Raw genomic sequence first — 13,939 nt, forward strand, 5'->3', positions numbered from 1 at the left:
GGATTTCTCGTGCTGCAGGTGACCTCGCTGCGAAGGTACTAACTTGTTGAATAATTTAGTTATTTCTCACCACAGAGGGGAGGGAATTTCACAAAGTTAAAAAAAAAATTACAACTTGTAAAAACTCATTCAACATGCCAACAACGCATCGAGGAAATAAAGACATCTCAGCATCAGCTCTCTTCATGTCATCTATTGACAGCAAAATGAGCGCAATTCTGTGGTCTTCCTGGCTTTTGGCATCTACTCCTCAGCTGAAGGTTTATACATCATTATAATCAGGACAGGCAGGCTGTGAGACAGATCCAATATTCTCAGTCAGTGATGAAAACCAAGCTTTTTTTTAGCTCCATCATATTTAAGCAAATTACATTTTCCATTTGTCCTGACAGGGAATAGCAGAAAATGCCACATTTTGTTTAAACATGGGCTGAATGCTATGCAGGTTAACATCTGAGCTGATACCGTGGTACAAAACACAGCAAAAATCATTCCTATTTTCACACGTGAAGTTAAAACTTTCTGGGAAGTTGAGTATATTGGATGTTTAATGGTTGTAGAGACTGTCTGATGTTAGTTTAAGTCTGAATCCGATCGGCTTATCTGTCTAGTTGTGGTCTGCACAGATGTCCGGTTTTTAGAAATAATTCAAGGGCAATAGTGTGATATTTTGTATTTATTTATTTCCTTTTCTTTGTCCTTCTTTAAGAAATTTGTATTGAAATAAAAACAAGAGCAAGGGCTTTTATTTTGTCCTGCTGAAACCCACGTTACTGTACTTGACATAATTCTTTTTTATTTATACAGATATGCAGATATACTACATGTGTACAATTCCTCTCATTGTTTAAATGTTTAATAATAAAGTACATGAATATTATATATTATAGTAAAGTATATTTCCTATTAACTAAGCAGGTCATTCTCTTTCTCTTCACAATGCTGTCTTTAAATAAAAATATATAATTCCCTATATTCCTATCTATTCCAAACAATGGTAGTAAGCAACAAAGTTTTAAATTTGTCACTTTGACTCTTAATTTATTAACCATGAACAAGAGGTCAGAGGTCAAATGTAGCATGATTCCTTAAATCCTTCTATGATACTTTCTGTATGTGGACCAGAGACAGGCAATAACGCATAATCTCATTACTTTTTTAAGTAAAGAGTAAAGTAAGGGATTACTATTGCAAAAAAGGTAATTAGATTACTGTTACTTTCCTGTAAGCAGGCTACATTACTGCGTTACTAAACCGTTGTGATTTTGTTTGTGAGAGTGTCTCATGAGCGTGGAACGTCCGCGGCAGCAACAGACGTGTGTAGATCAGCAACGGATAATATGGAGTGCGGGAGAGAGTACGACCATGCAGCGTTTAAAGCTTGGAAGTACTGACATTACTTTGAGTTTGATTCTGTAAAAAGTGACAAAAACATTGAAAAAATCCATGACCGATTACGCAGAAAAAATAGAAAAAGGTCTGTTGCTTTATTACGTATTCAGGTTGTGTATCATGTTTTTAAAAAAAGAAACAAAGTAACTAAGTAATAAAGCAATTACTTTTAAAAATAAGAAATCGGTAAAGCAACAGGATTACTTTCTTGGAGAAGTAATCAGTAATTAGTAACTAATTACTATTTTAAAAGATGTGTTGTGTCGTTTAATATAGTCATAGTTTCTAAGTTATTAAGGAAGCAGTTCACCCATCGGCTGTGGGAGGTGAATATTTCTACTCTAATGAGCAACATCAGGCAAAAGGAAGACACCATTACCTGACCAAAGTTAACCTGGCCGATGGATCTGACTGAAGTCTTTCCTTCTTTAATGTGGCAGAAAAAGGGCTACACACTCAACTTTAAGCTTTATCGGAATTTTAAACTTTAGGATCAAACAACATAAGCTGTATCTACTTCTGTCATTTATTAGGAAGCTTGAGCTACGCCTCAAACTAGTGTCTAAAACAAAGCTGCAAAAATCATTTGAGGAGGTGAGGCAGGTTACTGTCTTAAGCATTTTGCGAGACAAGTGCCTTTTGGCAAACACTCAGCTGGAGAGGTGTGTCATAACCTCAGTCATTTAATAAGCCCCTTGAAAACATTGGCTTTGAGAGCAGGAGCTGAAAGGGAGCATTCATCTCTTTGTGCTGTTACCTTGACATTCCTCGTATGCTGACAAGCTTCCCATAGGGGCAGTGGGCTAGCTGTGCGTGTTAGCATGGTGTGACAGACTGGCTGAATGGCTAGCAGTAATTATCCGGTGCTGCTCTGTGGCTCAGAGGTGATCTGATGCTTGAAGATCGGGGAGCAGTGTTAACATCCAGCTCGTTAACATGCTGCAAGCACTCGTGTGGGGAATCCGTTCAGCCGGGGCTGAAATCCTCAACAGCACGGAAGCTAATAATCACCTCTCTGTGATCGGAGGATGCATCAGTTATTCCTTTTTTGTTTTCTCTTTATTGCATCACAAGATGAGAATTTTAGTTATGGCTGCAGTCATTTGAAGTTTGTTTGTGTCACAAGAAGCAGAAAGACAGAGTGCATGAGTGTGTCTGTTTTGTAGAGGGCAGCTGGAATAGAACAGAAATAATGGATGGAGGAACTGGAGCAAGCTTCATTACAGCTCCGTCTGTGTGTGGAGTCAGTTATCATATACAGAAGGGAACGAGTCTCCATCTACAGAGTTTGTGATGAGATTTGGTTTTGGAAAGTTTTTGGTTCCATTTTCTTTTGTTATTGTAGTGAAGTCGGGTTTTTGTGATTAAGTTCTTAGCTCCCTGCTTTAGTTTTATTGTCGGTCCCCGGTGTTCCCCTGACTCTCTTGGTATTTGATGCATGAAGGTTTCCTCAGCTCAGCTCTCGTGCTGCCACACCCTGTTGTCACTAAAATACTTCTACTACCATCACACCGACAGGCACTTTAGAATCACCAATTGACAAGCATGTCTTTGGACAGGCTCAAACCGGAGAGGTGATCAATGCACCACAGCGCTGCACACCCCTGGAAACTTTGGGGAAAACGCCATTGGTTGGTGTTGGTTGCCAGGTGAAATCAGAGTCTGCTGCACCAAAAACATAAGTGTAATTGCTTTGGTAGCAATCAGAATGCCATAGTCACCTGCAGTTTGCATGCAGGATGCCAAGTACTCACCGAGCAGTTGAAAAAGTTTGGTTTGGTTTAGTGTTTGGCTGTCACCTTTGCTTTTGCACCCTCTGTGTCAGCCCCTTGTGCATATGTAATCACGCCTTTCCCTGTGCTTTGCCTCACAAACAGCATGCACACCTGACTTTCTGTACAGTATGGAATTAGCTTCTAAAAACACTGACATATAGGCCTGGTCTACCTGGACTGGCAGTATGCTCGAGGTGCCCCAGGCTCGTCTGTTTGGTGACACGGTAGATGAGCTCGCCCGGCTCGCTGTCCTGGTCGCTGGCTGACAGCTGCAGCGTGGTCAGCTTCTTCACTGAGTTTTCATCAAGCACCAGGCCTTTGTTTACCACTACAGATGGAGGGAGATGGTCCTCTGCAAGATAAAATAAATAAGGTCAGTATAAAAAGAAAAGGAGCAGAGAGAAGAAAAAAATTCCCCAGGCAAGCTAAGATTTATCAGTAAAACCCGGCTTTTGGCAGCGTTTGGGAAAACAATTAATCCAAAAGGAAATCAAAGTATTAAGAATCAGTTTCTTATCCTGGTAAAAGGGAGAAAGGATGGACTATAGCAGAGGAGGTGAAATAAGCTGAGATTTATATAGACCGAGAACGACAGTTTCATATCAGGAGGTGTGAAAAAGTGATATAGGTTTGAAAGATGTAAAAAAAAAGATAGAAAAGAGTGAGAGAAGGGCAAAGAAGTCATCAGAGGGCAGTACGGCAGGAAGAGATATGGAAGGAGAGCTTCCCTGTAGTCACATCTGAGAGGGTGCAATAAACAGAAAAGTGAAAAAGGTGAGAAAATAATAGGCTAAAAAGAGAGCTGCAAAAGATATGAGAGAGTCGGGATGCTGCTCAACCATGAGGGAAAGGCAATCCTTCTATATCCAGTAGCTTCTCATGTGGACACTGGATTCAAACTGCTGAACCAGTGCAATAGTTGGTTTTATCCCCAGAAGGAAGCGAGAGGAAGCTTTTTAGATGGAAACGGTGACAATAAAAATGTGCGCAGCTGAGTTTTCAAGGTTTATCATGGCTCAGAATGGGTCTTTGGCAGTTGACTACACACAACTGCAAAATAAGTCTGCGTAGCTTAAAATAAAAATGCATATTTTTTTCTTTTCTCACAATCTCAAAAAGAATAGTGTCATTTATATATGACTAAAAATTGCCAAAAATAATTGCATTACAGTGATGATAAAAAGAAAATCACTGTAGCGAATGAAATTTACAAATTTCTGAGAATGTCGATTAAAAACCCAGAACGAGCTCATTTAACATGCGAAAGCTAACAAGCTGTAAAAGTGGGTTATAAATAACATGACTGCACACAATTCGTATTCAGGACGTATGCAGGATGCAGCATCACATCAGTAACCACGCCTGAGACGGAGGGATAAATCTGCAGTAATTGCCTTCTCGTCTCCACCAAATGAAAGAACACTTCAGTCCCTGCTTTGCAGAGGGTGGAGGAAACCCTACCGAGCACACTGATGAAGAAGGACTGGTCGATCAGTTTGTTGCCCTCTGGATCGAGCAGGTTGAACTTGAACGACAGGCTTCCTCCTTTCTCCCCCTTCTCGTGGCTGTACTGCAGCAGGCCTGCAAGACAGAGACAAGCACTCGGTGTCAAAGCTTCTGACTTCATGCAAAAGTGTAACTGCTGGGAATAATTAAACTCCAATGAATCGCACGACCTTAGAGCTAAATTACTGTGAGCGAAACTAGAAAGCACTGAGAGCTTTGAATGCGTCTTCTACGCTTTTATTTTGTCTTATCACTAAGTTTTTGAATGTAATTCAAACAATGAGTGAACTGAATTTAGCAGAAATGTGGTTTAAAATTACATTTTGATAAATGTACACTGCAAACCACCTGTGACCTTTTCTGTATTTTGTATTCTTGCCCATGTCTGGGTGAAAGCAGCAATAAAACTGGAGCAATTTTTACTCTGCCATCAAGCTGTGCAAGTTAAGAGTTCATCAATAAATACCTCCTGCTTCTCAACCCACCCCTCTGCCATTATCTTACCTCCAACAACAAAACTAAGAAGTAAGATAATAAACTGCATACACAGTTAGCTGTAGCCACTGTGACATCACCAAGTTAAAATGACCTGTTATAGCAGCTGATGGGGCATTTAACCTCTAAGGTGGTCCCGAGACGCCACGTCAGGACATGTTTGTGACTTAAGGACGCATGCGTTGAGGTATCAGTCGAGGTTAAATTGCTCTGAACAGGATCTCAGGACTGTATTACACATGACCTTTTTTCAGTGATGGTCATTCACATTCCTTTAATGCTCTCTCAAACCACTTCCTTTCTCTGTCTTAAATGTGAACCTCCATATCCTCAAAATAGTCTCTTGTCTTGTCCTTTCCATGCACATGCACATCTGGGGCTTGTATTGAAGAGCTGAAACTTCAGGCTCTCCTGTATTTGCTCTGCACGTGCGGAGTGGTTGTTTGCTCTCTCCTGTGTATTAAATCCAAGCACTCTTCACTGCACTGCACACCATACCAACATTTATCAGTCCAGCTGCATTCGACTCAAGAGCTTTAGTCTACCATGACTCGGACGCCTGAGCTGAAAGTGTGAAAGCATATCCCGTTTTATAATCTATTAAAGGGCCCATAATTTATAATGTTGTATTCATTCAATCTTTAAACTACAGGTCAAGACCACCTTTGTCACAAAGGAGATGAGCATTTGGTTAGATGCTTAAAATATGGGCTATAACAGTGGCTTTGATACTTTTACTTTATGTTCTACAACATAAAACATTTTAAGTAATTTGCTAACAAATTGCTAAATTACAGAAATTGTTGTAACAGGCAACATCATCGCAGCAAATGCAGGAGTTTTACTTCATCTGTAGCCTGACGTGTTTCTTTTGCTGATACGATATCCTTATATGTTGCTAACTTCCACGTTGGCCTGCAAAAGACATCATGTCACTTTATCTGCTGGTTCCTGCTGGTCACTGGGAAAAACGCAGGATTAAAGCAGTCGTTCCAAACCTAGAGGTGACATCCATCTTTTATATACAGTCTAAGATAAAGCAAAGACCGAAAACTGTGGGACATCTGTGCAAAGTTACAACAATAAAAACTAAAGCTGGCACCTTTGTTGACGTCCTCCTGAGTGAAGCTCTGAATGGGACCTCTCACAGAAACGCTCTCCGCTCGGCTGCTCCTGTTGAGCTGCAGCTTGCCGACTGGGGGGTCTTTGGTCAAGATGTACCGGAGCTTCAGGTGGTCTGAGTCGATGTCAGTACCTTTCAGATTCTGCTCTGTGATCTTAGATGATGACCCTGAAAAAGTACAGAAATGTCAGTGATCAGATTTTACTTTACATTTATTTGATGACTTTATTTATTTGATTGGATTCTTTTTTTTTCCGACTGAAAATACAAGAGCTGCTTAAACTCACTTGCAGAGACTGAGAAATACTCTTGAAACAAAAACCTTAACAAGCCTTAATTTGTCTTTTAATAACCCATAAAAAAACCCAAATATTTCCCCACACACGAAAAGCTGGACATAACAAATAAAATAGGAAGAAAAAAGTGGAAAATATTAAAAATGGGGCACTACAGTGTATCATAATACATTCATGTGAATAATTACTAATCAGCTGAGGTTTTTTTTTAAATAAAAACAACACTATTTTAACGTAGTTTCTCACTCTAAGCAGGGGAACTATGAACAAACTGATTTAGGAGGAAGAAGAGAAAAACAAGAGGCTATAAGCGTGAAAAGAAAAACTACTGAGTTTATTTATGATTGTAAAAGTATTCTGACTGGTGTCCCCGGGCGTCTGGTTTAACCTGAGATGAGTCAACATCTCATTAAACACAGACATATCGTTTATTACTGCATTTCTTGACTCTCACCTGCTGGAAGCTGCAGTCCTCTGTTGACGGTCATTCGAGGTCCCTCGCTCCTCGTGACGTCCATCGTGAACTCCAGGCGGCCCGTGTGGGTGTGAATGCCATCGGTGAGGGTGAAGGCCATCTCGTCTGCTCCCCCGCTGACAGTTTCAGGCGTGTAAACCAGCAGCTGATCCACCACATCCTGATAGGTGAATGTGGAGCCCTGCGTTAGGACGCGACCGTTCTCCAGTGGCTGGGAGTAGAACTGCCGCCTGCGGAGCTTGCCTAGGGGAATAAAAAATAAACCAAGCTCAGATTGTGAAGTGGGTGTAAGTGGGGGAGTGGTAACTGAATAAGTACATCTTTTTAATTGCTCTGATTATCTAAGTCAAATGGAGGATGTTTGAGTTTTTCATGCAGCACATGAAAGACAAGAAAGCTCTTTGTAGAACCTAATGAGACATTTTAGATTCCTCTAAATTACCCTGCTTCTTAAATCAAAGCCCAGGTTTAAATAGGATTTAAGTCCAAATCCTGCAGCGTGAAGAGGGGACACACAGACGTACACCCTCATTTATTCCCTCCCACACATTCCCTCTTCTTCTTTTTTTTTTAAACGTCTGCAGTGAAACGTTTCCGCACTGTTTAAAAGTAGAAGATGAACAAATCAAACACTTCCACCAATCCTCTATGGAGGATTTAAAAAGCCAAAAATCATTAATTAAATCAAATACAACCCCAATTTCCAAAAAATGTTGGAATGCTGTGTAAAAAATGAAAAAATGATTTGCATATTAAACCTATGAAAATATTTTCAGAGCTTGCAGTCAATTTATTATCTATTGCCCTGCAGTATTTATTTTCACTGGATTTTCTATATTTTGCCTTTTTTTAAATGAATCTTTTATTTTGTCAGTGCAAATCCATCGTTGGGGTATCCCCATGTTATTTGCATTAAGATTAATTCATAGAGTTTGAGACTGTTTGGCACTAATTACCTGAAAATTATGTGCATTTAGAAATATCTCTTGGCCTTAGACTGCTTCGACAGCACGAGGTCTACAAGTGCGTGCACATTTGCTGGAGTGTTGCTGCAACCTGGCATCTTTATTAGGCTTGAAGGGGTCTCTCATACTTCCTCTAAGATAAATAGATCGTTGTAGGGGTGTGTGTGTGTCTGTTGGGGTGGGTGAGGAGTATGGGAGGGGTGATAGTTGAAGACAGCATCGAGTTAGTATCAAATGGACATCTAATCCATACGACTAATTTGCATGATCAAGACCAGGAATTCAGAAGTGTCAGTCGGAGATTGCCTTTGCATTAACAAAGCTCCTTAAATCCTTAAATACAGAACAGTCAGTTAGAGAGAATGCCTTTAAGTTTTGGGTCATTATGGCGTTAAAATAAAAATCGTAACATGTAAAGAACAAATGAGATCCTGTGAAACAGGGTTTATATTCCGCCGTCTTTCACGACTTTGTAAACTTTGCTAAAATTGGGTTAAAAGACATTTTTGCTGTGACTAAGTGCTGTATACTTATCTTAAAAAAATGTGTTTTTCGTGAAGCAATTTCTTTTGGTCTACCAGACTGTGGCAGGCGGAGAGAAAATTCAATTTGGGACGGTGAGAGGGCGTCAGAAAAACAAAGTGTTTGGAGGTCAGTTGATTTGAGTTTGTGTCGCTGTGTCATGTGAGGAATGGCTGCAGTCAGAATGCAGCGCTGCAGCGGGCGGCCGCTGTGTTTGTCTTGTTTTAAACTGTTTGGGTGTCGGAAATAAGAGTAATGTGTTTATGACTCTGTGTGTGTCTGTTCATCTCTATCACGTCCAGAACTATTTACTATCAACATGCCAGGTACCTCTTAACATAACTCTCTCCTGAGCTCTGTGTTAGGTTTTGTGTGTGTGCAGATCTAAAGTATGTGAGATATTTTAATATACTGACTGCACATCACTGCATATTTTTCCATGTTTACCTGCTGGGTTGCTGCTGTGTTAACACATAATTCTGTTTTTGAAGCGTCTCTGTTGCTTTCATATTTGAAAAACATATATGATGCCATATGAACTGGTGAATAAGCAAATGGACTTTAAGAGGAAGAATAACTAAACGTATCTCAAAAGCATCTGTTTGTTTATCTAAGTAACAGTAAAATTGCATAATTTCCTCAGGGATTAATAAGGTATTCTGATTCTGAGATCAAAGGGACTGTTCTAATTGCACTTTTCTGGGTTCATAATCCCACCAATTTTGATAAAATCCCCAACATCACTGGCTGAAATGCAGCTCTGAACCATTAAAGAGCTGGACAGATGTAGACAGTCACTGTTGTACCTCTCGCCTCCTCCGTACGTCCCGAAGATGATTTGAACCAAAACCTTCGATTTCTAAGGATACAATTTAAAATTGGTTCTTTGCTAAATTCTCTGTTATGTGTAGACAGTCCTCTGAAAACAGCCAGGTAATAGGACTGTACTGAAAATGAGTGAAGAAACAGCCAATGGCAAAAAAAACTTTGAAAAACCACTAGGAAGCCCAGAGAAGTACCGTTCAAGTCCACTTAAAAATACAAGAAAATCTTGCTTCTTGGAAGCAAAACATAAAGAAATGAAGGGTGAGTCAAGAGCACTCTATAATAGAGAGCAAAAAGCAATAAAAATGTCAAGTTTATATAGATGAACTCAGTTTTAGCCAAAAAACTTGCTAAAGCTATAAATCACTTCAGCTGTTAGCTACGTTAGCAGCTAGCTACATGTGAGTAATCAAATCAAGCTTTTAGCTGAAAATAATGGATAAATAATTGCAATAAAGCTAGCTAAGGCTATGAAGAAGATTGTGTACATTTTCTAAATCGAGACCTATCAGTTAAATTGCCTAATAATTAAAACAATAAAATTTAAGTTTATTAACTAGCAGTATGAATTAGCAAAGGAAAACTGTTAGCTAACTGCTAGACAAATGCACTAAGTTATTAACAGATAGTAAACTGAGCAGCAGCTAAAAGTAGTTTATAATAACAGGTTATTACTTATAGACAGAAAGAAATAGTTTTTAGTAAGCTGAAAGTAATCTGCTGCTTTAAAATGAATTCTCATAGACAGACTTAACAATGAAAGGTGCAGTTGAAGAACAGCCTTTACAGGCCAATGCAGTCTGTGCTCACCATAGCTGGGAATTCTGATAATAGTGAAGAGGATCTCGTTCTCTGGTGTGTCCTGATCGTGGACGCTGAGAGACGAGTTGGTGATGACAACTCCAGAGTTTTCCTCTATATGGATGCTGCTGACGGACACCACCGGCTCTTTGTCCTCTTTACTCTGCTGAAAGACAATAAAATAAAGACATCTTTTAATATTTGTGGAATAACTACACTGTTCCTCACCAACAGAACACCAGCTTCACAAAGCAGATCTCAAACAATTTCTGTTAAATTATTTTAAGTAATGGCAGATTACTCCTGTTCCTGCTGATTTTATTTTTATTTGTGATGTGGTCCAATTTTTGGTTTCTGTCCTGATGCTTTGACATCTTCCAAGGTCTACTCAAACATTTTGCTTGTATACGCTCAAAAATTTAGACACAGGCGACCAGGAATAACCAGCATATTTCACCAGAGATGTATAATCTTTTCAGGTCCCTTGTTGGGGAGATGTTTTCCTTCAGTCAGCCAAGTGGTGTGTCTGCAGGCTTTCCCTTAACTGCAGACTCGTTGGCATATTCAGATTTTTTGTCTTATAAATGCAGATTACAATGTGGTTCTGTTTGGTTTGTTTCACACAGCCACAATGTTCAGGTGTTAAATATAACGGTTTTGTGACATATCTGTGGTTTGTTATTGCCAACAAAGTAATAAAGCAGAAGCAGTCCTCCTGGTGTGGGGATTTCATATTTTTTGCCAGGGGTTGTATACTACCACCTCTACATTAATACACACCGTGAAAGATTTATTATATACAGGTCACGTGTTCAAATACACACACTCAACAAACATAACAGCTCACTGACAACCCCATCAATCCAACTCAAGACCTAAAACAGGCTTAAGTGATGGATTTGGAATCTCAGTTTGTTTATGTGTTTATGAAGGAGAAAAAAACAGGGACAGCCTGAGGCCATAGCAGTTTTTCCTTGGAGGAAGCCTTGTGATGCTCAAGGACAGCAGTAAAAAAGAAAAACAAAAGCTGAGTAAGACCTCTTTTTTTTTTTTTTTTAATTACTAATAGAGCGTGGAGCTGTTAAGACCTCGTTTCATCTCTTTTCATCAGCACAGACACCACTTAATCAGCTCAAACTTTTATGGGTGTGCACCAGCTTCAATTTTTAAAAAGTGTTTTTGGTCTTTTTCAAGCTTTTATCGTCTTCTTTTGAAGAAACGAAAGCATCAACAGGGGCGACTTATCTAACTGAAACTAATTAAACTTGGTGATTTGGACTGATGGGGGTACAGGGTGAAGTGCAACAGTTTCCAAAATGAAGCATTACAGGCATAAGACTGAAAAATGTGTTACTTATAAAACAATGGTTTGAAACTGACAGACAGGACGTGAACTTTACCTCAGACCTAGAATATTATGCAGTCCTGTGAAAAACTAAGTACATACCACGATTCAATAGCTTTTAAAGGCGTGCTTGAAATTATTGACATTTTAGACGAGTCATTTTAAGCCAAACTTTAGCTGTCAGCAGTCAGATGACCTGACATTTGACTCTAAAATACTTTGGTATACAAATGAATTCATGGCTGACTCAATGTCCAGGGTCCTCTGGGTCCAAAACGAGCCCAAGTTATCGTCCGTCCACCACTGAGCTGACAGTTGGTAAGAGGTCTTTGTGCTCATATGCTGTGATGGTTTTCACTCGTGGTGCAGTGCACCATGGTCAAACATCTCCGCTCTGGTCTCCCCTGATCAAAGGATTTTGTGGTTCATCCAGATGCAACTTTGCAAACCTGAACCGTGATGCCAGGATGGTCTCTTTAGAGAGAAAATGCTTTTTCCTGGTAACATTTCTAGTAAGCCATTCTTGTTCAGTCTTTCTGAGAGTGTAAACTTTAACACTGTCATAAACTTAAACATTTAACATACTAACTGTGTAGTGTAAGATTGAGCTCTCAGTTTTTTGTAATTTCTGAGCATATGGGTGAATTTGTTGGAATATCCACTCCTGACAATTGTTTACTTGTGAAACGTTTGGGAATGGCCTTAAAACTCTTCCTAGATTCATAAGCTGATGTCTTTCCTCCTAAACACACCTACAGACCATCAAACTCCCAAAATATCCACCATTATAGAGGCGCTCACACTTGCTGATGATCAATTAACCGAGTGCATTTGATTACCAGCACTTGACTATGACTAACCCTGTTAATTCCCATGGACGCAATAAGGATATAGTTAGTTTTTTATTTATTTAAGCAGCAACGTCTGTGGTTAGAAATGAATTTTGCTGGGAAAGAAAACCATTTCTGTGCTAACCTAGCTAACTGATAACTGTCCTCCCTCTTCTTCATCACATTTGGCTAAAAATAACACAAACAAAATAGTAATGCCTTGAGACGGCAAAATGGGGCTTCTCAAACCAAGGCGTTGTGTCATTGTGGTTACTTCTGCCATAGAAATGAAGGAAAGTGCAACGGTATATTTAACACAAACACCTTCAAAAATTAAGAGAGTTGAAACAAAATCTTCAAAGAAAAACAAACTTCCTTTATTTTGAAATACATTCTTAATTATACATTAATCAATGTCACTTATAATGATAGTACTACAAGATTTAGTAGTAGTAGCTTTTTAGTTTTTCCTTACCTGGATGTCAATTTCCACACTGAAAGCTTCCGTCTGACTGAGCCCGTCGCTGATGTAGACGCTGAAGATGTCCTGCTTGGTTTGAGGTTTAAGCTGGCTCTCCTGGACGTAAGAGATATGGCCAGATGTAAGGTCCTCCACAGAGAAAGGCATGTCAGGGGTGACGACATGTGAGCCGCCAACAGAGCTTCCTGATTGACGAGAGAACAGAGGAAGAGATGCAATTTAGAAAACAAAGAGCACAGGAGAGCCACCTTTGTCCCCAAAGCCACTGCTTTGTAACTCCAGCAGATAAGACCATTTCCTGCACCAGAAACATAAATTTCCTTCGGGATTAATAAAGTATTCTCATTCTCTTTTTATACTACCGACACTTTATTCACTCTTAGTCACTTACAGTTATTTATTCACCTCTCAGTCACTTTAATTTTAAACTGTGTAATTTTAAACTGTATATACCGTATATTCTGTGTATTTATTATCTCACTCTTATTGCCTGTTCGTATTGTTCTTATCTTCAACGTTATGCTGCTATGTTGTATGTTAATTGCCCCTTGGAGATAAATAAAGTCTTTCTGATTCTGATTCAAATTCAAAGTGCACAAAATCATTTTATTCATTAAAGCAATCTAATTTATTCTTAAATTCTTTCTTTTAGTGTAAAAATGATGATTTGTCGCGTCGTCCGGTTGTGGCTACACACTGAAAAAAGCCATTTCTACACTGGAACATTTATTATACTGCAACAAAGAACTCATAAACCTCTCAGATGACCAGTTAGCAGGCCATCACTTATATCCTCTGACAGCTCCAATGACAGCAATATTTGTCTTCTCCGTCCCATCAGGCTTTTCATTTGACTTCAGCCGGAACTGTCTGGTAGTTTAGATGCATGGACGGTCTTTACAATTCTCCAGAAAAGCACACTTTGGCTGTGATGACACGACCTGGCTGTCCTCAGGTTGAAGGAGAGTCGCCTTGAATACTTAACATCAACCTTGAAATCTCTGAAGTTTGAGAGAAAGTATGAGTGTCTTTCTTGCAGAAGACGGATGACTCCGCACTGAGCTGAGTCAGGGCTCTGGAGGGAATAGCTGGTGTGTGTGTACTTGTA

The 13,939-nt window shown here is 39.5% G+C and overlaps 1 protein-coding gene across 2 annotated transcripts in view; it reads right to left on the reverse strand.

Moving 5' to 3' along the window:
- The window catches only part of fras1 (Fraser extracellular matrix complex subunit 1), a 306,003-nt gene that overhangs the window by 31,952 nt on the left and 260,112 nt on the right, over nt 1-13,939 (reverse strand). The window contains exons 41-46 of one of the 2 annotated variants that reach the window (XM_080893736.1): nt 12,826-13,016; nt 10,185-10,338; nt 7,042-7,305; nt 6,271-6,459; nt 4,629-4,748; nt 3,340-3,519 (exon numbers count right to left, since the gene is read on the reverse strand). In XM_080893736.1, the coding sequence (XP_080749862.1) occupies nt 3,340-3,519; nt 4,629-4,748; nt 6,271-6,459; nt 7,042-7,305; nt 10,185-10,338; nt 12,826-13,016 (1,098 nt within the window). Of the gene's footprint in view, nt 1-3,339; nt 3,520-4,628; nt 4,749-6,270; nt 6,460-7,041; nt 7,306-10,184; nt 10,342-12,825; nt 13,017-13,939 lie in introns of both variants that reach the window. The other variant, XM_080893735.1, reaches the window with a different exon arrangement.

The sequence above is a fragment of the Rhamphochromis sp. 'chilingali' genome (genome assembly GCF_963969265.1).
Source record: "Rhamphochromis sp. 'chilingali' genome assembly, chromosome: 10".
In the NCBI taxonomy this organism is placed as follows: Eukaryota; Metazoa; Chordata; class Actinopteri; order Cichliformes; family Cichlidae; genus Rhamphochromis; species Rhamphochromis sp. 'chilingali'.